The 20,900-nt window shown below is 51.9% G+C and overlaps 2 protein-coding genes across 4 annotated transcripts; one reads left to right on the top strand and one right to left on the bottom strand.

The window, feature by feature from the left end:
* Nucleotides 1-1,884: 1,884 nt before the first annotated feature.
* Nucleotides 1,885-8,769, bottom strand: MLF2 (myeloid leukemia factor 2). 3 transcript variants are annotated; one of them, XR_004747092.1, is made up of 8 exons: nt 8,463-8,512; nt 6,694-6,820; nt 6,295-6,330; nt 4,707-4,760; nt 3,862-3,987; nt 3,341-3,500; nt 3,009-3,249; nt 1,885-2,466 (listed from the first exon to the last, which is right to left on the bottom strand). XR_004747092.1 is itself a non-coding variant. In XM_035313972.1 (8 exons), exons 1-8 carry the CDS (start codon nt 8,510-8,512, stop codon nt 2,454-2,456), a joined length of 732 nt encoding a protein of 243 aa, XP_035169863.1. In that variant the 5' UTR covers nt 8,513-8,769; the 3' UTR covers nt 1,885-2,453. The 3 variants fall into 3 exon arrangements, 2 of the variants coding, with proteins under 2 accessions (XP_035169863.1, XP_035169858.1); XM_035313972.1 differs by having other exon boundaries at nt 3,084-3,249; nt 8,463-8,769; XM_035313967.1 differs by having other exon boundaries at nt 1,885-3,249.
* A 4,617-nt stretch (nt 8,770-13,386) lies between these two features.
* Nucleotides 13,387-15,743, top strand: PTMS (parathymosin). Its single transcript, XM_035313982.1, has 5 exons — nt 13,387-13,488; nt 13,939-14,010; nt 14,607-14,688; nt 14,851-14,915; nt 15,482-15,743. The coding sequence occupies exons 1-5, from the start codon at nt 13,441-13,443 to the stop codon at nt 15,530-15,532; spliced, it is 318 nt and encodes a 105-aa protein (XP_035169873.1). The 5' UTR covers nt 13,387-13,440; the 3' UTR covers nt 15,533-15,743.
* The last annotated feature ends 5,157 nt before the right edge of the window (nt 15,744-20,900 follow it).

The raw sequence follows: 20,900 nt of genomic DNA, 5'->3' as shown, positions 1-20,900 counted from the left end.
GCAAAAAATTTCAGCAGAACCCAGAGCAGCAGGTGAGGAACCAGGATTGAAAGAGTCAAAGGGGGTGTACTATTCCCCCTTTGGAAAGCAACCTGCCTGAAGCCAGAGTTTAACATACTGTGCCAATAGGTCGAGGGAAGTGATTCGTCCCCTCTGTACTCATGAGACCTTTCATACCTGGGAAAGGCAGAGATCTTGGAAATGACGGCATAGCCATTAACAAGGCTCAAGAAGCCAGGTAGATCTTTTCTGTCACCCCCCTCTTCCCACCCCCGACTGCTAGAGCACATAGTGGTTCAAAATCCATCAGCAGGGTGGCACCTAGCAGGGAACAGAGGCTGAATCCAGATACACAGCTGCTCAATACCATCACAGGTTGTGAGGAGTGGCTGCTGCACCAGGTCTTACCATTAACATCCCAGCTGCCACATTTCTGTCCTTTGTCAAGATTAGGGATTCTGTGCCCTTAGAGAACAGGATCCTTGCGCCTTTAAGGTCAAAGTAATCCCCACCATAATCATGTCCATCTCCCTACTCTAGTAGAAGGTGTCCCTGCCCATGCGGGTTGGGGCTGGAATTAGGTATCTTTAAGGTCCCTTCGAAGCGAAAGCATTTCTGCAATTCTAATCCTCAGACTTCACCTCAAAGAACGGCGAGGGAACTCATGGCCAGCTACCGCCACCATCTCAATGCAGTGCTGCAAGCCCCCTCCTGAGCTCAGCTGGTTCTGTGCTGGATCAAAACAGCAGGTGTCACATCTTGGGTCAGCTTGATACTACCTCCGAGATGAGGGCTGCTGTGGCTTCAGTTTCTTCTCCCAGCCTGGCAACACCAAGGTGCCTTGTTTCCTTCTAACAAACCCTGCTTTTTCAGTGCAGCTACTGCTTTGACCTTGTGGCCTGCCTGGACTATGACATCTCCAGGAACTCCTGCCACTTCTAGGGAACAGCTGGCTTCTCCTCCTCCACCAACTACTTCACCGCCTCAACCGAGTCTCCTCCCCTCACCTTTATGGACACTGGAGACTTCTCCAACTGCACCCAGAGGTGGAGGCCTTGCTGAGCCAGCACCTGAAGTACAGGACTCCTGCTGGGGTTTACTATGGAACAGGGGATAGAAGTGGGGACAGAGCCTGCCACCAGCTAAGGCTCTTCCCTGTGCATCCTTGGAGGGTGGAACACGCTTAAACTCTGACCCAACCATTAATACACCAGATCCCGCACCCTATTTTTGGGGCAAAACAATCGGTACTCAATGAGGCGTCTGTCCCTCTGTTAGTGCCCAGAGGTACTACACGGTAAGACATGGCAAAACCCTGGCTCACCATTTTCAAGCACAAGTCAAGCATTAATTTCCTCTGTTCTGTTCCACATGAATTTATGAAATAGTTTACGTAACAGTACATGCCAGAGCAAGAAACCAGGTGATCTTTCTTAGTCCTGCATTCCCAATGCTTTCCAAGCTTCACCTATTACCAAAGTTAAGAGATCGCTGGTAAAAATGTCAAACGTTGTCAGCCTCGGTTGCAGAGAAATAATGAGCAGATCATGGAAATAGTCCCCAGCCATGCAGGAACCCTAGAGGCCTCGTTTAGAGCTGCACAGATGACCAGGCAGCAAGAAAAAACATCCACAGTTCCCCTTGAACATGCAGTGAAGCTACAGCAATTAGAGTGTCTTTTTGCAAGTGGCGGGTTGTTGGGTCCTTTACAATTTCCATGTTGTCACTGAGCATTATCTCACTTTAACGATACGAGAAGGCTTTATAGAAAAAAAGCCTTAGACACCAAATTTCTACTCAGCTATTTCCTAAGGATATGAAAGAGGTTACCTAATTCCACAACAGGAACAATTAGATTAGCAGAAAGTAAAAGCCATCCGAGAATTCTTTAGCTTGTTTCTTTATTCAGTAAACATCTAGTTACAAGTTCCACAAATTAAAAAAGTGGGGGAGCCAATTGAAGAAAGGTTGGGGGGCCCACAGGTTATCCAGCTTTTGTTCTGCTCCTCACCTCTCTAAAACACATATCCTTCTGCTTCTCCACAGCTGCACCAAGGACCAGGAGGGGAATAGAAGCCTTTGTCCCAGTGAGGGGACTAACGCAGGGGTCTAGCAGGATTCCCTCATCTTTCTTTCACAGGGGACTAAACACAAACTCCAGAACCAGCCCAACCCAGCACAGGAAGAGTGGAAAAGACGGAAGAGGCAAGGTGGCAGCTCCTCATGCCCACCACTACTGGCAGAAAAGAACCAAAGGAGAGCAGAAAGGGAATGGGCAATTAACACGTTCCTTGCACATCAGTGAGATTCTCCGTGACCCACTGCAGCACCCAAGTGGGGCAAAAAAGAACAACGCAGAAGATTAGTTGCTTTGTTTCAATTCATAAGTGGGAAGGAGGTTAATACTAAATTTGAGGAGGGTCCAAGTGGAGCTTTGAAGGGGCTTCAGAGTTTCACTGTCTGTACCTGGGAGGAAGGGAAACAAAGAGAGAACATAAAAAGAGTAAGTGGTGATTAGAAAGCAGCACAGAAGACAGATAAAGACAATCTTAAACTTGATGGTTAAAGATCAAAAACAAATACTGATTTTCAAGCACTAGATCATATCCTAGAGAACCCTCAAAACACAGGACGACAGACATTAGCACTTATTTGTATTTCAGCCTGTTTTTGACAGTAAACGTTCCACACAGTGACAATATAAATGCCGTATAGAGTGCGGTCCTACATGATCTCATACCATTTCAACCATCACTTTTGGCTGACAGCATGCTTTTTTCTTGATGACTATACTAACTTCGACAGCTTCCACTTTTCCATTCAGAACATTATTTTCTCTAAACTCCCACCTTCCCCTGCTCTTACAATATTTGGGAAAACACACTTCCACCCAACACTTCAAAATACTGCAGGATCGGGGCAACGAGAAGAAAGTCCATACGGCTAAGAAGCAACCGTGCAGTGGAAGGTGGAAAAGAGGAAAGAAATCAAACCTTGCTAAGACTTACAATAGTGTGTAGATAGATTTGGGGGTGACCACGCTGCACCCCCCACAAGGTCTGCTCCGGGTTCACCAGTCATACCGACGGGACTGTCTGGAGGGAGAATCCTCAGGGCCCTGGATGGCGAGACGAGTCCCTTCGGCCCGGTGGCCACCGGTGCCTTCGTGACGTCGGTATTCCAGGCCCCGCTGTGGCCGGAAGCGGGAGGTCTCTCGCCTCCACTCATCGTCAAATGCAGCTGCGTCACCTAGGTAAGGACGGAAGAACAAGCTCAGCTGGGGAAAAAGGGGGAAGTGGTTTCTGGGATTGCTGGGGAGGAGGACGTGCACAGTACTCACTTTCGTCCATGTTGATGTAGTCCTGCCGTTCTTCCTGGTCACCTGTGCGATGGTTCCGGGATCGCTGCATGATGTGGGCTCTCTCCCTGATGTGGTGCCCAATAGACATTTGTTCCAAGCCACTGTCTGAGTCCCTTACAGTCCGTCTAGTCTCACGGATCTGAGGGCAGATGTGTGCGCAGGATCAGTGTTTTAATTCGTTCTCCCAGCCCCGTAAGGCACTCCGATTCCTGCCTACAGTACTTCAGTCACGTTGCACTGCCACCATCCCCCGTATGTCAGATGCAACACAATAATGAGGGGGAAAAAAATGACACCCACCCCCCACGCCAGCACTTCCCATCCCTTCCCAATGGCCCTCAGCATGGTTCAGTGACTCACAATGCGTTCCTCAAACCACAGCTGACTGCAAAACAGAACTGCTGTGGGTGGCCAGCACTGAGGCACCCAATGAGATCTATTCACCGTCAGCAAAGCCAGCAGCCTCATGCTGGGAAGACACACCGCAGCCTCTCTCTTACCCCGCCAGGTGCTGAACGCATCTCTGAGGTCTCTTGATAGACTTTGGGCCCATCACCCAGGTTGGAATAGGAGATGACAGTCGAGGAGGTAAACGTCTGGCAGTTAGCACCATTTGTCATATGTTCCTGCAAGGGGAAATGAGCAACGGTGTAAAGGAGAAAAGGGAGGGAAGAAGAGATTGCAGTTACGTCTCTCTGTACAATTAAGCAAGAGGGAATTACAAAAGGAAGACTGTCCAGCTCTCCCAGCGATGCGATGCAGATGGAGCCAGGCTCTTTTCAGTGGTGCCCAGGGCCAGGACAAGAGGCAATGGGCACACGCTGGAACACGGGAGGTTCTGTTTAAACATCAGGAAGCACTTCACTGTGTGGGTGACTGAGCGCTCTAACAGAGAGGTCGCCCACAGAGGTTGTGTGGTCTTCCTCCTTGGAAATGTTCAAGAGCTGCCTGGAGATGGTCCTGGACAACCTGCTCCAAGTGTCCCTGCTTGAACCAGAGCGTGGACCAGATGACCTCCAAAGGTCCCTTCCAACCCCAACCATTCTGGGATTCTGAGTGTAATTCTCATGGGTCCATCTTTCTGGAGAACAGCTCTTCCTGTTTCTTTCCGAAGAAGTCCACCCCCACACTAACTTCCTACCCTATTTCTTCTCGCTGCACTCACAGCAGCTATGCCCCATGAAACAGCTCTGTCATTTCACCCTGGTCAGCACACAACAGTTAGAGGCTCTGCCATCCTAGCAGCTTGAGTGCAGCCAACACAAAAGCAGCACAGTAAGATGGGAGACAAAGGAGAGGATGGTAGGAGCACCTTAATACAGACTGATTCACTGAGGGTCCTTACCATGTTCCCAATCATGTCATTCATCATGCCAAACATATCCATAAAGCCACCTGCCTGAGGAAAGAAGAAGAGAGCAGAGGAACAGTTAGCTTGGAAGGATACAGGAGAAAAGAACTACAGTAAGCGGTTTGCAAGGGCCATGAAACTGATGTCCAAGAACAAACAAACAAAAAATGTTATTTTCCCTTTCGATAAGTAGTTCAGAAAAAAAAGAGGATTTAGAGTTGCTGTTCTCTCCAGTCTCTCAGGTTGCATTGCCCAGACGTTCCAGTTCCCCAGATCCCCGGACAGGACAAAGGGTGTTCTTTTAGTGGGAGTCTGACTGTTGAACTGGGGTTTGTGAACCCAGGCACTCAGCAAAGTTGAGAGACAAAATCTCAGGATGTGCACTAACAGCGGACTTAGCCGTAAGACAGTCATCCTCAGGGATGTTTTCACCTCATCACTATCAACAATTAATTTAAACCACATGGGAGTTTCCACAGATTATGTTCTTCCTAACATAATAGCTTTTCTTATCTTCCCCTATAAACACCTCATTTTTTAATCGTGTAAACCTAAAGGCTGCAGTAACATACCAGGCCAGCAGGTCTCACAGGCTGATTGTGCAATACGTAAACAAAATTACTATGTCAGTTTAAATGTGCTGATTTTTTGTTTTCATTTTTTGCTTCCTCGAGTAGATTCTTGTTCTCGTTTTCAGCAGACCAGTACTCACATGCAACGTTATAATCCTTTGAAGTCTATTTATTTGTGTTATTAATCCTTCTGTGAGCTAGAACAACTCCGGGACGCTAGCCTCTTTTGCTGAGGCAATCCCGCAAGGCAGCTGAAGTTGCTGGATCTGTAATAACCTATTTCCACTGTATTATTTCAGCAGATGACAGATCTGCACGCTCCAAGAATGGCTGTACGTACGTGAGAACACCTTTCTCATTCCAGTCCTGTTCCCCTCAATTATTCTGTTGGCTCTTCCATCCAGCACCATTGGCAAAGGAGGTTCAATAATCACCTCAGCCTAACGATGGCCAAGTCTTTTCCTTACATTGCCATAGTTCCTCCGTGACCTCTAAATGTATCTGTTGCTTCTTTTCACACACATGAGGTTATCAAGAGACTTCCTGCTCTTCCTGGGTATTAACTATAACAATTCCCACTACCTGTTGTCCTGGAACAGCTTTAGACCTCTTCTCTGCTCAAGGTTCAGATACAACCCATCCATATAACCAGATTCTCTCCTCTAAAACAGCTCACAGGCCGGGTTAAAACATTAGAGGGGAACAAGCAAAAGGCCTAAAGTCATACAGCAATTCATTGCAAGAGGTCCAAGAAAAGCCAGCTACATTCAGTTCCAGTTCAATACCCTCTTCAGTACTCCATTTACTATAAATCTGAAAACAAACAGAGCTTATTCAGGTCTCCTCAAGCCATCCCACCCCCACTGTTCATCCTCACCACCTACTATATATGAGATACACACGGTCTTGCTCATATTTTAGCTACTAGTTGCACAGAGTACTAATGAATCTCAGTATGAAGCCACAATTTGTGAAGCTTCAGACTTGGCACAGAAAAAACGAGTACTTACCATGCCCAGCATCCCAAAGGGTGAAACAGCTCCTGCCTGCCAGGACAACAGAAAAACAGAACAGGGGATGATCTTGCAACAGACAAATATTACATCCTCCTCGGAACACCTTCACGCTTCTTGGAAACAGAACTAGGAACACTCAGACCCAACAAGTTAAGAAAGTGTCCCACAGACTCACAGTGGTTCAAATTGTATCACTGCTAACAAATCAGAGGGAAGTAATGCTTCCATATTACTCGCAGTTTTATTGATTTATGGCCTTGAGAAATAACACGTACACCTTCCCTTCCTTCCATTTAACAGAAGAAGGCAAGGGGCATGCCCAACCCAATAATGGTAGAAAACTGCCTTGTCAGTTTTTAGGAAATACTACCCTGTACTCAACCCCTCTGTTACCTGCATCCTACGGCCAGCCTGGCGCGCCCCAGGTGTGGTCCCATCCGTGATGCCAAGCAGCGGGCCGAAGCCAAAACTTCCAGAAAACATGCGGTTCATATGCTGCCGGTGGATAGCGAAAGGGTCCCTTTTGAAAAGGTTGGGAGAACAACGGTGAGGAAAGCGTGACAGAAGGCAAAGCCCTGCATAATACTGACTGAGTTTCTCTTATGTAACCGTGACTGTACTTTTTAAGGTGAAAATCCAGAACCCCAAGAACTCAATGTTATATACGGTAATCCCTGTAGCTGGAAAAAAACTCTGGATCTCATTCTCTTCTCGTTTCTCATGTGCTAACCAATGCCTGTTCGGTAGCAGTTTAGTGTTCTGCTCCTTTTGGGCTAAGCATGGCTAAGGCCATTCCAGTTGTAATTAACTGTGTTTTTTGTTTGTTTGTTTGTTTTAATCCCTTCAAGTACCTGTGCACAAACACATTCAAATACAGGGACTGAAACCTCCCGAATACGCTGTATGGCCTGACACTCTTTGATATCCCTCTGCCCCAGATCATCTCCACCTGCTATTTTCCTGTGATGTTAGGTGTACACCTGCAAGGCTGAGATCACAAAGCTTTCGCAGGTCCGAGTCTCACTGTCAGAATGAAAGAAAACAATAATTAGGGTCCCTAAATGCTTTTCCTTTCTTTCTTCTGTAGCCTCCACTTTGAGGTCAGTATATACTCGTACATGCTGGAGAAGCAAGGAGAGAGAAAGAACAGGCACAAACTGTCACAAAAGATGGCAGCCACAGTAAGGATTCTGAGAAATACCATAGCATTTCTCTGCACATTTTACAGCCTGCACTTATCCTTCCTGAGCATGAATAACCTGAACGGCATATAGCTTCCTGAGATCACAAAGGCACCCAGCACAAACCAATACTTTTCTGTCTCTACTGGAAATACTTTGCATAATAAAAGCCAGACTCATCCCCGCCACATCAATAAGAACATACACTCATTCTGTGACTAGCTGAGACATCAAGGTCTCTTCTCCTGCTAATTTGTTTACAGCTGATAAAACTCTTGGTTATCATCACTTTTATAAACGTAAAAATGACTTTTTTTTTCCTCCTACATAAATTCCACCAGATTTATGGTAGTCCCATATTTAATGGAAACAAACTCTTACTGCAGCACAGTCTAAGCCTGATCCGCTTTGGCAAGAACTACCAAGTTTATTGACGACAAGCAGCACCTGGTCTGCGGACAGAAAAAAATACTCCAGTAAAAGGGACACCAAGAACAGTCCCTGGGACCTTCGGTGGATTTCAAGGTTTGCATTTCAGAACTACTAATTTTCTATTTATTTAGTTTCTTACAACTTGACAACTCCTTTAACAGCCTCCTTCACCTTCCGCAGAACGGCGACTAACAAGCAGGAGAGCGGACATCGCCCATCTGAGCTGAAAGCTTCCAAAGACGAAGCCCTCAAGCAGAGCGATACGTCAGGCATTCTGCTCCTCTTTTTGTCAGACAGCGACGAGGCACGTTGGCCTACTTCCTTCAACGCCGCCTTCCTCCACGAACGCATCCTGGCGCTGCCGAAACCGGAGCAGAGCGAGCCTGGCTGCTCCCTGCGCTTCCCCTCGCGCTCCTCTGCGGCCAGCTCCCGCCCTGCTGCATTGTGCTCTGCCCACCTACCCGGCCGCTGGGGCAGGGCGCACCTGGGCCCCTCCGGCCTGCCCGCATCCTCCCCCGCCCCCCGGGACGCGTTCCCGGCACGACTCACATGGCGAAGAGGGGGTCCTCCGGCTCCGCATCCCTCATGAGGCGGAACATGCTGCCCTCGGCCGGGCTCCCGGCAGGGGGCAGGGGCTGAGCGCGGCCCGCGCGGGGCGAGCAGCAGGCCGGCACGCCTCACGGGCGGCTTCACCCCGCCGAGGCCGCCCCCCGGAGCCGGGACAAGACCGACACCGGCCCCGCGGCCCTTCCCCTGCCTGTGAGGGGTCAGCGGCGGCAGCAGCAGCAGCAGGAGGAGGAGGAGGAGGCGGAGGCGGCTCAGGGCCGGGCTCCCATGTCCGCCCGCAGCCCCGCCCGCAGCCCCCGGCTGGCCCCGCGCACGCGCACTGCCGCGGGGCGGAGGGCGGGAAGTGACGGCCGGGGCCCGCCCCGAGCGGCGGCAGCGCGCCCCCTCGCGGCAGGAGCAGGCAGCGCGCCGCAGGCGGCCCCTCGGTACCGCTGCCCGCAGCCCCGGGGGGCGAGTGCCCGGGCCGGGGGGGCCGAGGCTGCGCCTCGCAGGGCGTTTCTCGAGCTGTGGGTGATGTCGGTGTAACCCCTCTTACCAAAGGCTGCGTTCCCAGCAGTACTGCCCGTCCCGCAAACCCTGGGGGAGTCCCGCTTGCAAACACTTAACGCCGGTGGCTAACGCTGAGCGAAACCCTGGAAGGAGGAACTGGAAATGCTACCTTTTTATTATGATTATTATTATTTTTCTGGAACGTGGACACGCTCCCCGTTCTGAGAAATGCAGAATCTGCGTTTCCGTGCAGGATTCGTACGTGGGGTTTCTGCACAGCACTCACTGTGTCCAACGTGCCCCATGCGGATGGCCGTTTGCTGGCATGGAGCAACTAAGCACGGGGGCAGAGGAGGGGCGTAAAACACAGGACTCCCATCTTGCTTCTGTCACGCTCCTCATTGAGGCTGTTCCCGTTTTCTGCCACCAACAAAAGCCGCTAGCCGTGTCCCTGCATTTTTAAGCCGCCGAGGTCGGGCTGGAGGAGGAGGACGGGGGGGAAGGGGAGGAAGAAGGAGCTCAGCCAGCAGCCAGGAGGAGGTGAGCGAAGGGCAAAATGGAAGTGGCGAATGACGCCACGGCCCCGGCCTCCGCCTTCTCCCGCCTACCGCTGCCTCGCTGCCACGGCGCTTCCCCCCCGAACATCCCCAGCACCGCCGGCGGCACAGCCAGCCTCAGGGGCGGCCACGGTGCCAGCGTTCCGAAAGCAAACCGCGCGCCACGTGGCGAAGGTAAATAAACAGCGCGGCGAAAATCGTGCCTTTTTACCTGCTTCTTACAGGGCCTGGTCGCCTTGGCCAAGAAGACAGAAGCGGCTTCTCAGTAAATCCGGATATCCCAGAGCCCCTGTGGACGCCTGTAAAACAAAGAAATCCTCCTTACCCAAAGTCAGAGCTACGCGCGGCCGTTCCCTCCCTGATTCCCTGCATCCATGCCTCTTACGAAACCCTCACCCAACACCTAATTCTGGCCTCAGGTGGAGGGCGTCCCGAGTGAAGGACAGCTCTGAACTGATCCTCAAGCGTGGCAGCTCGTATTTGGGATGCTAGAGCCAGCCCGTGGTGCCCGCAGCTCGTGTTGCCGGCGGTGATTACTTTCGGAATATTTTGCTGGTATTAAGAATGTGCCTGTCACACCGTGGGTGAGAACCACGGCCTCTGTCTGCGCTATGCCAGCAAAGACGGGTTCACAAAAGCAGATGAGCAGCGCGTATTAAAGACGTAAAAGTGCACATCCCCTCCTCACACTGAGATTTTGCTGGTTTCACTTTACGTGAAAGGGTACAAACTCTGTGTCTGAATTTATGGAAATAGAAGAAAAGCAAACGCAAATACATGGCCTTCTGCTGTTCAGTACACAGTTTGGAGGAGTTATGTTCATATGTGACCCTTCTGAGGTAGTTCACTGAATAAAACTCTTAAAATATGCGGTATCATGTTTTGGCCTTGCTCAGAGTTTCCTCAGCCTCCAACATAAACTATGAGCTCCCCTCCCCACTAAGACGATACAGTGACAGGACTAGGAAGAACTATTAAAACAAAACGTATAAATATTTACTTCAGGTGCGTGCACCCTGCCTAAGCTAGAAGCAGAAAAATACTTATGGCACAGGAAGGCCCCCGGAAATAAACAATCCCATGGCCACACATGAAGACATACGTGCGAACTTAAAACACATCTGTAGAAGAATACCATACTTTCTACACTCACCAAAGTAAACGCACGTAAAGACAGAGAGAAAACACCACCACTGTACACAAACGTGTGTGTACACACGCGCACACCTCCGTAAACACAAAGCACAAACAGCACGCACCATAAAAATTTTAATTTATTGTACAGAGAAAATTACATCCATATTGCTCTCCGGGCTGCAGACGTGCATGCTGTCCATGTCCCCAAACAGCTTCGTGTCATGTAACCTCCTTCATCTTGTCTAAGGGCATAACACCCCAAGAAGGATGGAACATACTCTGCTGAGTTTGCAAAGCAACTTGAAGCGAAGATTGCCGAACGTGCTGAGAAGGGCGGCGCACCTGCATGCTGCATGCTGAGTGCGCAGCAAAGGAAAACTCAGACGGGAGAGAGGAGCAGAGAAAAGCTGCAAACGGACCCTGCAGGTGCAATGTAGAACGGTGCAAAAATGATGGAAGAAGAGAAGGCGTGGGGAAGAGCTAGGTGAGACTGTGAAGGGAGGCCCTCAGGAGTGAAGCCATTGCACACTAGAAGCCTGGAGAATCCCCCCATCAGGATCTGAGGGGCAGGAAGGGCGCGCAGAAGCGGGCATGTTGCAAGGCATGAAGAGGAGCTTCACACAGGATGTAAGTGGAAAAACATTCTTGATACAGCCATGCAGGGAAAAACAGGACACGTGAAAATTGTGAACGGGTATCTGAGCTGAATTTTGTACATGGGACGGCACAAAGGGAAGACAGAGAGAGGGCCATAGGAAGATCGCTCACAAGAATATGGATAAAAGAATCAAGAGAGTTGGGAAAAAAATGCAAAGGGAATATGGTGGAGATTGTGGATAGGAAGCAGTAAGGCTGCACACTGGATGTGCTGAGGGAGAAGAAAGAGGCCACAGGCCGCATATCAGCTTGCAGAGCGAACCAAATGGTCCCACCCTACAGGCTGTCGGAAGCACACTTCCCTTACACCAACAGCTGTTTGCCAATACGCATCTGTGGGAGCGGCGTCTAAGCTCCTTGGGCATCCCGACGTCGCTGGATACGGTCCTTGCGTTCTGCCCTCGAGGACGTCGTGCCAAGGCCCGCTTGTGCGCTGGCATGAACACGTCCCTAGCAGGGGGCACGCGGTGGCGCAGCTCCGCGCGTTCGGCAGCTGAGCCTGTAAAGATAAGGGCAAAAAAGATCCGGGTCGGTGCGAGGCACAGCAGGGCCGTGAGTCACGCGTCTCCTGACAAACAGAAGCAGAGAACGTCCAGCCACCTCGTCGATTTTTGGAGCTCCTGGTTTTGGGTGTAGCTCCAGAAATTACTATTATTTTTTTTTCTTGCAGGAAGGAGGGATGAAAGAGGGGTACTTGAACCAAATACCCGGGCTCGAGTGCTGACCAGATTGACCTAAGAAGTTGCCTAGAAGGGTTTATGGAAGAGGAGAAAAAGTAATTAAAGTGTTCTCATTGTTTGCTCTGTGTTGATCTCGCTCTGTGCGTCTGGGTTACTGCTGGGCTTCTTTGGGGCACCATGCGCTGTGCGCGGTGGGAGGATCACATTATCAGACCACGAGGGAAGCAGCAGTGGCTACCGAGGAGACAACGGCAAGGCGGGGCCCTCCCGCCTCCACATCGCGCACGTTATGATTTATTTACCCTGTCTTTCTCACACCTCCCTTCGGCGGACACAACCACAACCCCTCAGGGCAGAAGCGCCGCGGCCGGGCAGCAGGGGGCAGCACCGACCGGCCCCGCGGCCCCCCGCGGGCGGCTCCGCCGCACGGCCCCCGGCCCCCGCCCTGAGGCCGGCAGCACGGCCGGCTGCCTCGGCCCGGGGTCGGCTTCCAGCCGCCGAGCCCCGCCGAGCCCCGCCGGGTGCCCGAGCCCCGTCAGCCGCCGCCCCGCGCCCCCTCACTCGCCGCAACAACCGTCCCCGCGCCCCCGCTCCCCCCCCCCTCCGGCCTTCCCCCGCAGCCAATGGGAAGCCTGTTGCCAGGCAGACGGCTCATTTGAATAGCCCAATGGGGCTCCCGCCCCTCGGTCCCTCCTTATATGGGGAAGCGGGACGCGCTCGCCGCCCTTCCCCCACCCGCCGGCGCGCGCGCGCGGGCCGGGCCCCGCCCCCCTTGCCTGGGAGAGCGCGGGAAAAACGGCCCGCCCGCCTCCCCGCCCCCACCGGCCGTTCCCGCGCGGGGCCCCGGCCGTGGGGGGGGGGGGGGGGGGGGGGGGAGGGGCCGGCGCCTGGCAGCGGCGGCGCGAGTGGAAAATTCCAGGCGGGAGCGCGGCACGCGCGCGGCCCCGCAGCTCCTCCTGCCGGCGCGCGGGGGGCGGCGTGAGGCGGGCCGCGGGCCTCGCGGCTCCCCGGGCACGCCGCCAGGCCGCCGGCGGTGCCGCGCCGGCCCCTCCCTGGCACCTCCGGGGCACCTGCGGGGAGGGGCCGGGCGAGAGGCGGCGAGGCTCCGCGGGGCCGGGGTGTGAGGGGGGGGAGGGGGGGGGGGCGCCGGCCGCCGGCGCACATTGTTCTGGCGGCCCCGCTCCGCCGGCCTCCGCCCTCCGTCCCTCCTCCGCCTCCCGCCCGTCCCCTCTCCCCTCCCTTCGCCAGGTCCCTCCTTTCCTCGTCACCCGGCGCTGTATAAATCCCCTCCGCCGCCGGATCCCCCCATCGCGGCAGACCCTTGGTACTTTGGCCCCCGGGGCGGGAGCCGCGGCCGCAGCACCGCCGGGACCCGGAGCTCCTCAGCGCGCACCCCCGCCGTTTCCGACCGCCCTCCGCCCCGCTCCCCCCAGCGCCAGCATGTCGGAGAAACGCGTCGAGGAGGCGCCGGCGGAGCTGAGCGCCAAGGTGAGCCGCGCGGAGCACCCCCCCCTGCCCCGCGTCCTCCCCCGTCCCGCGCCGGGAGAGGACTGCGGCTCGCCCCGCGCCGCGCTCCCACCCCCCTCCCTCCCTCCTTCCTTCGCGCGCGCGCGCCCGGCCGGCAGGGGGGCGCGCGAGGGCCTCCGCCAATGGGGGGGCTGGGGCGGGGCGGGGCGGGGGGCGCGAGGGCCCGCGCGCGGGAGGCTGCGCGCGCTGCTCGGCGCGGGCGGGAGGGAGGGGGTGGGGGGAGCGCGGCGCGAATGTGGGCGAAAGAGCGCCCGCACCCCCCCACCCCCACCCCACCCCCAGGGTGCCGCCGCGCGTGTCTCGCGTGCCAAAAACACGGGCACACGCCAGCCCCAAACCCGCCCGAAGCGGCAGCCCGGCGTCTTCCCTCGCTGCTGCCCGCTGGAATGGGTTTTCTCGTCTGGCGCGTAGGAGATGAAGGAGAAGAAGGAGAAGGCGGAGGAGAAGGCGGCCCACAAAGACAAGAAGAAGGAGGCGGTGGAGGTGAGCGGCCGGGGCTGTGTGCGCAGCCAGTCCGCGGGGGGCACGGGCAGTGCAGGAAGGAGGGCTGGTGGGCGATCGTGGAGAACGGGACTTGGCACGGTCAGCGCGGCCCCGCGGGCTGAAAAAAGGTCCGAGGAGAGCAGAGACGGGCGGCAGTCGGGGGGAGGTGGCGGCGGGGAGGTGGTCCTGCGCCACTCGGGCACCCTGGGGTCCGTAAGGAGGGTAAGGCCGGAGGGAGGACCAGCAGGGAAAAGCACGGGCGGAGGAAGCTCCGAGGCAGTGTGGTTGCAGGTGTGTTCCCAGCATCCCCGAGGGGTGTTCGCATCGTTGGGATGGGCCCTGTCAGGTGGGCCTCACCGAGGTTCGTGCTGGGGGCACTGGTCTTGTACAGGAGGCAGGGTGGGAGGAGGGTTTTGGCTGCACGGGACAACTGGGACAGCGGGAAGGATGTAACAGTGCAGAGGTCACTCACTTGATGCATGCCTGAGACCGGAGTCTGAAGTGGCTGGAGGTGTGGAGGTAATTCCTGCAGCGAGGAGCGCATGGAAACGTCGTCCTGCTGCCAGCTTCTGCTCTGACCAATTTGTTTAATTCAGGATGAGGAAAACGGAGCTGAAGAGGATGAGGAAGAGAATCCTGAGGATGTGGATGAAGAGGAAGGTGGCGATGAGGATGACGGTACGTATAATTAATACAGGGAAAATAGGTGGGCGGGTAATCAGGCTGTGGGGGAATGAAAGATCGCAAAGGGAAATTCCTTCTCTGAGCTCTCTGACTGAGATTACATTGCCTTAAATGCTACTTCAGTCATCCTGTGAATCTTCCCTTCTTTGCGTTTAGAAGGAGACGAGAACGGGCAAGAGCAGGATGGGCATGCAGAAAAACGATCTGCAGAAGAGGAAGAGGTGAGTGATCGTGTGAGAGTAATGGCATTGAGAAGGTACTAGGTTGCCAGCTGTGTGCTGATTAAATCCACATGGATGCTGTTGCTGAGCATCTCGAATCACCCTCGGGTCTCGTTGCTGCTTTGGCAGCAGATGGGTCAACAAATCTGATGTGGCAGGGGGACAATAAAACTTGGTTGTAGGGTCCAGGTCCAGTTAAGGTGCTGGGGGATGACCCCTCAAAGACCTGTGATTTTTGGGCTTCAGGCCAGAAGATGGATTTGTAAGGGTGGATCTTAAGGTCTGGAAGAAGTAACGTGAGCCTGGGCTTGCTGCACCTCCTGAAAGCATAAGTGCATGTATTCCTGCAAATGGAGCTGTCCACGTCTTAGCTATGGCCACCAACAGAACGGTTGTTGGACACTCAAGCATGCTTTAAAGAGGAGTGGGTTTAGGGTGGGCCAGGCAGAGATTTCCATATGGAGTAAAGAACAGCAGTAAGAGATTTGTGGAGACATTGTGTTTCTTGGTATGATGACTGGCAGTAACTCCTTTTTTTTTTTTTTCCTTCTCTTTGTGATGCACAGGATGAAGTGGATCCAAAGAGACAGAAGACAGAGAACGGGTCTTCAGCTTGAGTCCTTCCCCTTCCATCTCCTCTGTTCCGTCCATCTCTCCTCCTCCATTCCAGCCTGTGCTTGCACTGTCCATTAGCCTCTGGCTTTCACACAATCTCAGATGAGGAAAGGTTAGAAATGCTCTCAAACAGGGAAGACAGCAGTTTCCTTCCCACCCGAAGATCCATCCCATCTATGACATTCCCCACTTGGAATTATTCCAATCCCCCACGTCCGTCCAGCTGTGCCCCACTTAAAAACTGAACCTCTTCCCTCAAGAATCTCATTGTTTCCCATTGTGACCCAATGCATAACCTTACCAGGCCCATATGCCAGGCTTTTCACATGGCAAGCACCTATCATTCCTGTTCACTTGCCCTCCCTTTTCTTCACTAGTATGAGTGAGATTCTTGGCAGCTTCTGCTCCTGGGACCTGCTGTCAGATATTCTCCCTGAGTCCAGGAGGCTGCAGGCACAGATCTCATGGTGCATTTTCCAGTCCTAGGCCTCCTCTCATCTGCTTTCCCATTGAACCCTGAGAGACAAAAAGTATTACAAGCAAATAACGGTTCTATTAAACCATACACAGAGATGGGATTTATCTTAGGTTTTTATTTTTCAAGTTTACATGACAGACAGCAAGCTGGCCCTCATGAATCTTTCAGAAGATAAGGGTTGTTTTTATATATGAATTTCATCATAACTGCATATTTTTTTTAATTTGGAGGCTTTTTTAAAACAAATCAAGAGATACGTAAATTGGGGACCAAACTTTGATTTCCATTTTTCCCTTTAGATTCTCTTGTGACCATTTTTTGTAAATTAAAGGCAATATAGCCACAGCATTTTCTATGGCACAGACATCACGAGGATGATAAATATAAATATATATATTGTTTTCAACTAGCACTGTAAATAAAAGCGTTTAAAAATATTTCAAACAGCTTGTGTGGATGGTTGTGTCTGTATGTCTTAGGTTATGTTCTGATCCGATCCGTTGAAGTTAGTTGGCAGAAAAATGATGGTTTGGACAGCAGCTGGTGGCAAGGACAGCCTTACGTCAGTTAAAAGACCTGTGATAATTCTTTGAATGGCCCCTGCATGCTGGAGACCAGTGTGCATGGGCTCTACTTCCTCCCTCTTGTGCTGCTCCATCTGCCAGGCACTTGAGTGAGGAAATGCCTCAAATGTAAAGCTCCAGGGCTATTCTGAAGCTCTTGAAACCAAAATCAGGCTTCCTCACCAGACAACGGAGGTTCTGAAGGGGAACCAAAGCTATGGCTGCTGTATAAAGGCAAGCACTCCTCTACAGCATCCCTGCCCTGGCTGACATCAATCATGACCCATGCAGCATCAGTCACAGAATGAAAGGAAAGTGTTTAGAGAGGCAAGAGCTTCGCTTCTTTGTCCCACCAGCTGCCCGGGAGAGATCTGTCAAATATTTGTCTTTTATCTTTGGAGACCTTTAAAGTTGCCGTTAGTGTTTCTTCCTTTTTAAACTCTGTTTTGGCAATCACACGATGAGTAACCGGGACTGGGAGCTGTAAATAATACCAACTTTTGTCTGAGCATCAGCGGCTTTGTGCATGTCCAACAGCGGCAACAGATGAGATATTGGCAGCACAAACAGTTGCTAGTCTCTGGAGATGCAAAGCGTCAATCGTTTTATCCAAATGTCGGTGTTTGGCTGCAGGGCCGGCTCAGGGCACAGAGGGACACAAACATGGTGCAAATGGCACAGCTAATGCCAAGCCCCTTCACACATGTGAAGGTCTCAGGGAGGTGTGTGCCTGGCTGGTGGGATCTGGCAGCACACCGGGGTCAAGGTGCACTGCTCCCGCTGCCCCCACCTGCTGCTGTAGGCTCTGCTGGGTCTGGACCCGTCTCAGCCTTGGTGCTCCTGTCTGAAAGCCATGCTCACCGCGGCTCTGTCCTGCTTCCACAAAGCTCCCCTGGCAGCTGCAGCTACAGCCATTTGGGCCATCTCCCCTGGTGAGCAGCATTTCAAAAGCAGGTAGCTCTTGCATCAGACCGACTTGCAACGCCTCTCCCTGCTCCCGCTCGCCTTGGGCACGATGATGAATGTGCTGATTCAACTTGCACGTATCGTCTAACTGCACTTGTGCAATTTTATATTCCTACTATTGCTCCATTTTAAAAATTGATGGATTCCAGTCCATGCTCATTTCAAAATACTTTCATATCGGAGCAAGTCCTCAGGATTCTCCCCACAATTTTGCTGACCAGTCACCTTTTAATGTTTGGTACTGAAGATAAATGATTAGAGGATAATCCGGTTTCTACAGAGGCCTATTCCAATTTTCATGTGTCTTCCCCACCGCTGCAGCAGTGCCATACTATGAGTAGTGAAGACTGCGCTTGCAAATGAGAAAGTGTGGAGAGTTCTCTGCTTTCTGTGTAGGTACAACACCAGTACTCCTGGCTCTATCCATCTGATCGTCCAGAAGTGAGTGAGGCAGCACCTGCAAGTCAGGGCAGCACTAGCTGAATGAGCACTAGCTGTATGAGCAGCCGTTCCCCATTTCCTCCGAGGGAAATGCTGCAGGACAGAGGGCTGCCAGCATGAAGGGCCGCCAGCCAGTTTCTACACGTCTCTATGGAGTCCTCGACTCCACAGCTTCTACTGGTTCTTCCACCTTATTCAGTTTTAATAAACACCTTTGTCACTACCTATGGATAGTTAGAAGATACAGCTACAGATATGGAAGTAGTTAGGAGAATATCTGCTTTCACATTTGGTCACCTCCGTGTCCTGTGGGACATCGTTGCTGACTTGAGCTGAGGGCTAGAGATAGCAGATAACAATGGGATATTACAGTTTCTTCCCTTTCTTTAGACCTGAAAAGAAATATTTTGCCATTGAGCCTAATTCTTCTTCCACAGGGAAATCAATGAAGGCAACAAGGCAGGAACAAAGTCCGTCTTCACCGGTGCCTCCTCAGAAGCAGCGGCGCTATGCAGGAGCCTTATTCACCTTTCTCGGCTCTCTGCTAATCCTCCACGCATTTCATTTAATTCCTGTGACCATCTGCCAGCCTCATCAGCTGGGGACAGGACTCCCTCAGCGCCGTCCAAAGGTCACACCAGAAGTCGGCGCACGCCGGGATTAAACACAGGAGGCTGCCTGCACAGGAATGTGCACGGGCTGGACTTGCCGTTTGGTCAGGCCTCACCACTGCGCCAAGTGCAGCTGTAGGCCGGACCTCAGCTTTCAATCAAAGCCCTCAGGGGTTTTATCTGAGAGAGGTTTTGCTGTCAGGAGGCAAATTTCTTAGCAGCTTTCCTTGCCCTGATCACGGTGTCGTCACAGCTCTCAAGGAGATGTTTGGTGTTCACGGCCCCTTCCAGTGGGAGCTGCCCCCAGCTTCCAGCAGCTCTCCTCCCACCAAGAGAGCAGAACCAGCGAACCAGAGACCTCCTTCTTCATAGTTCTCCTCCAGGACTGCCTGCTTCGAGGGAGCTGTGGAGGTCGTGCACTTGCAGGCTCTGCTAGGGTCAATAAATGAAACGAGACCGGCGTATTGAAAACCATCACATGGACAGAACTGTGAACTCTGCTTCGGACCTGGAACAAGCAAGCCCTCCAGCCACTGCTGGTCTGGGAGGGAAAAACCTTCCTTGCTTTAGGAAAGCCCATAAACACACTGCTGTATTAGCTTTAAAAATAAATAAGTAAATGAAATCGCTTCTCTTCCCAACACTTCTCTGGGCTAAGGGGCTTTTTTAGGCCCTCTGCTTAGGAGTCTCATTGCTCAGCCAATTCCCATACGCCATATGGGAAACTCAAAGAACTTGCCTTCCCAGATCCTTAAGAAGCCCATGTACTTTTCCCTCCCACCTCTCTCCCTTATTTCAAGAATGGAGTCAAAGACAGACACGCTCATGGCTGTGTGCTTCCTCGGGGAAGGAGTCTGTGTTTACATGTGTGGGCTCAGACTGGGGACATGTCACAGATGGACAGGGCTGGAGCACTGCCCGCCAGTGAATGAGTTTGGGGTTTGTTTCCCGGTGAGCTTTCACTGTTGTAGCAAAACATGGACAATCGCAGGGGTGAGGAAAGACCCAGGGTGTCAGTATGCAAAGGTCCTAGCCACACAGTATGGATTATAGGCCAAGCTTGGTGTCATCAAGTATAGTTTTTGCTCTTGTGGGAGGCATCTTCAATCAGACAGGGAAGAGGATGCGTTCCCATCTCAGGCTGTTCAGGAAGAACAGGCCCTACATCCCAGCTGGAAGTCTCTAGCACAACAGTCGTTCCTTAGCTGAGCCTCCGTGAGCTGCGGTATCAGAGCAGATAAGCTTCACCTTGTCGGCCTCGTCAGGAGTACTGCTGCAGGCAGGCTACAGCAGATGCTTAGCTGACTTGCTGCAAATCACCCATTAAAGATGACAGACGAACACGCAAACCACATATGAACTGTAGGTGATACTTCAGGGTCTTTTGTGGATCCCTTTACATAGCTGCAAAAATAAGCATGGAGCTGATGTTATTTGTCACTGGGAGGCCGTAGGAGCTGCACATTCTGCAGACCTCCAGAGTTCTTTGTAATGATATTTATGGTTCACATTCTCTACCATGTACCTTATTATTATTATTATTTTTTTTTCTCAAAACATCTAGTCCAACATTTCCAGTGTCCTAACGATGTTCAGGAGGCTTTCTTCTCTATTTATTTGCTTAATCCATGAAGTAGTGTCATGTCAGAAGAGTGTTAGGCCACACGTCCTGCAATGAAGAATCTTATTGCCAAATGTTGCTGAGGCTTCATATAACCCAGACTGGAGATCCTAAAACCAGTAAAGTCTGTAAGATGTATCAATAAATAGTTCCCAGAGCTCTGTGATTGTCTGTGCAAAAACATCAGAAACCTTAGAAACCTTTTTTTTTTTTTTTTTTTTTTTTTTTTTTTTTTTTTCAGTACAAAAGCAAACACAATGATCAGACTTTGGAACTAAACACAGTGATGGTATATAATTTGTTATGAAAATCTTCAAAGACCCTTACCTGAAACATCCTTCAGCAACTTTTTTGTTATTGCACATCCAAATGATTTCACAGAAGGGTGCCTGCTGGACAGCACTCTAGATCATGAATTTAGGCAGCACTCTGCTAGGCTCATCCATAAGCACTCCAGAAAATATATATGAAAGCTTATGGCTATTTGCTGTTTTCCTTTATGAAGGACAGTTTCTTAAATGTCACTTTTTTTTTTTTTTTTTTTTTTTTTTTTCCTGTGTCATATCCAAAGTCTCAAAACCATCTGAGGCTGTAGGATGTGGCTCCAACAAACCTGATCTTCTGAGATACCAGTGTAATAAATATGGACCAAAATTTGAGCTAGGAATTTGCCGGTTCTCCATAAGGCAA

The sequence above is a fragment of the Oxyura jamaicensis genome, chromosome 1 (genome assembly GCF_011077185.1).
Source record: "Oxyura jamaicensis isolate SHBP4307 breed ruddy duck chromosome 1, BPBGC_Ojam_1.0, whole genome shotgun sequence".
Lineage (NCBI taxonomy): Eukaryota > Metazoa > Chordata > Aves > Anseriformes > Anatidae > Oxyura > Oxyura jamaicensis.
Note: the sequence above shows the minus strand (reverse complement) of the source record. Positions and strands in the feature narration are given on the sequence as shown.

What these genes read in the sequence shown, in the direction of transcription:
- MLF2 (XM_035313972.1), bottom strand. Translation starts at nt 8,512, where the DNA reads ATGTTCCGCCTCATGAGGGATGCGGAGCCGGAGGACCCCCTCTTCGCC. An exon ending in GAGGACCCCCTCTTCGCCAT is followed by an intron (nt 6,821 to 8,462) that starts GTGAGTCGTGCC and finishes CCTTTTCAAAAG; the next exon opens with GGACCCTTTCGCTATCCACC. An exon ending in CCTTTGGGATGCTGGGCATG is followed by an intron (nt 4,761 to 6,294) that starts GTAAGTACTCGT and finishes TTCTTTCCTCAG; the next exon opens with GCAGGTGGCTTTATGGATAT.
- PTMS (XM_035313982.1), top strand. Translation starts at nt 13,441, where the DNA reads ATGTCGGAGAAACGCGTCGAGGAGGCGCCGGCGGAGCTGAGCGCCAAG. An exon ending in CGGCGGAGCTGAGCGCCAAG is followed by an intron (nt 13,489 to 13,938) that starts GTGAGCCGCGCG and finishes TCTGGCGCGTAG; the next exon opens with GAGATGAAGGAGAAGAAGGA. An exon ending in GATCTGCAGAAGAGGAAGAG is followed by an intron (nt 14,916 to 15,481) that starts GTGAGTGATCGT and finishes TGTGATGCACAG; the next exon opens with GATGAAGTGGATCCAAAGAG.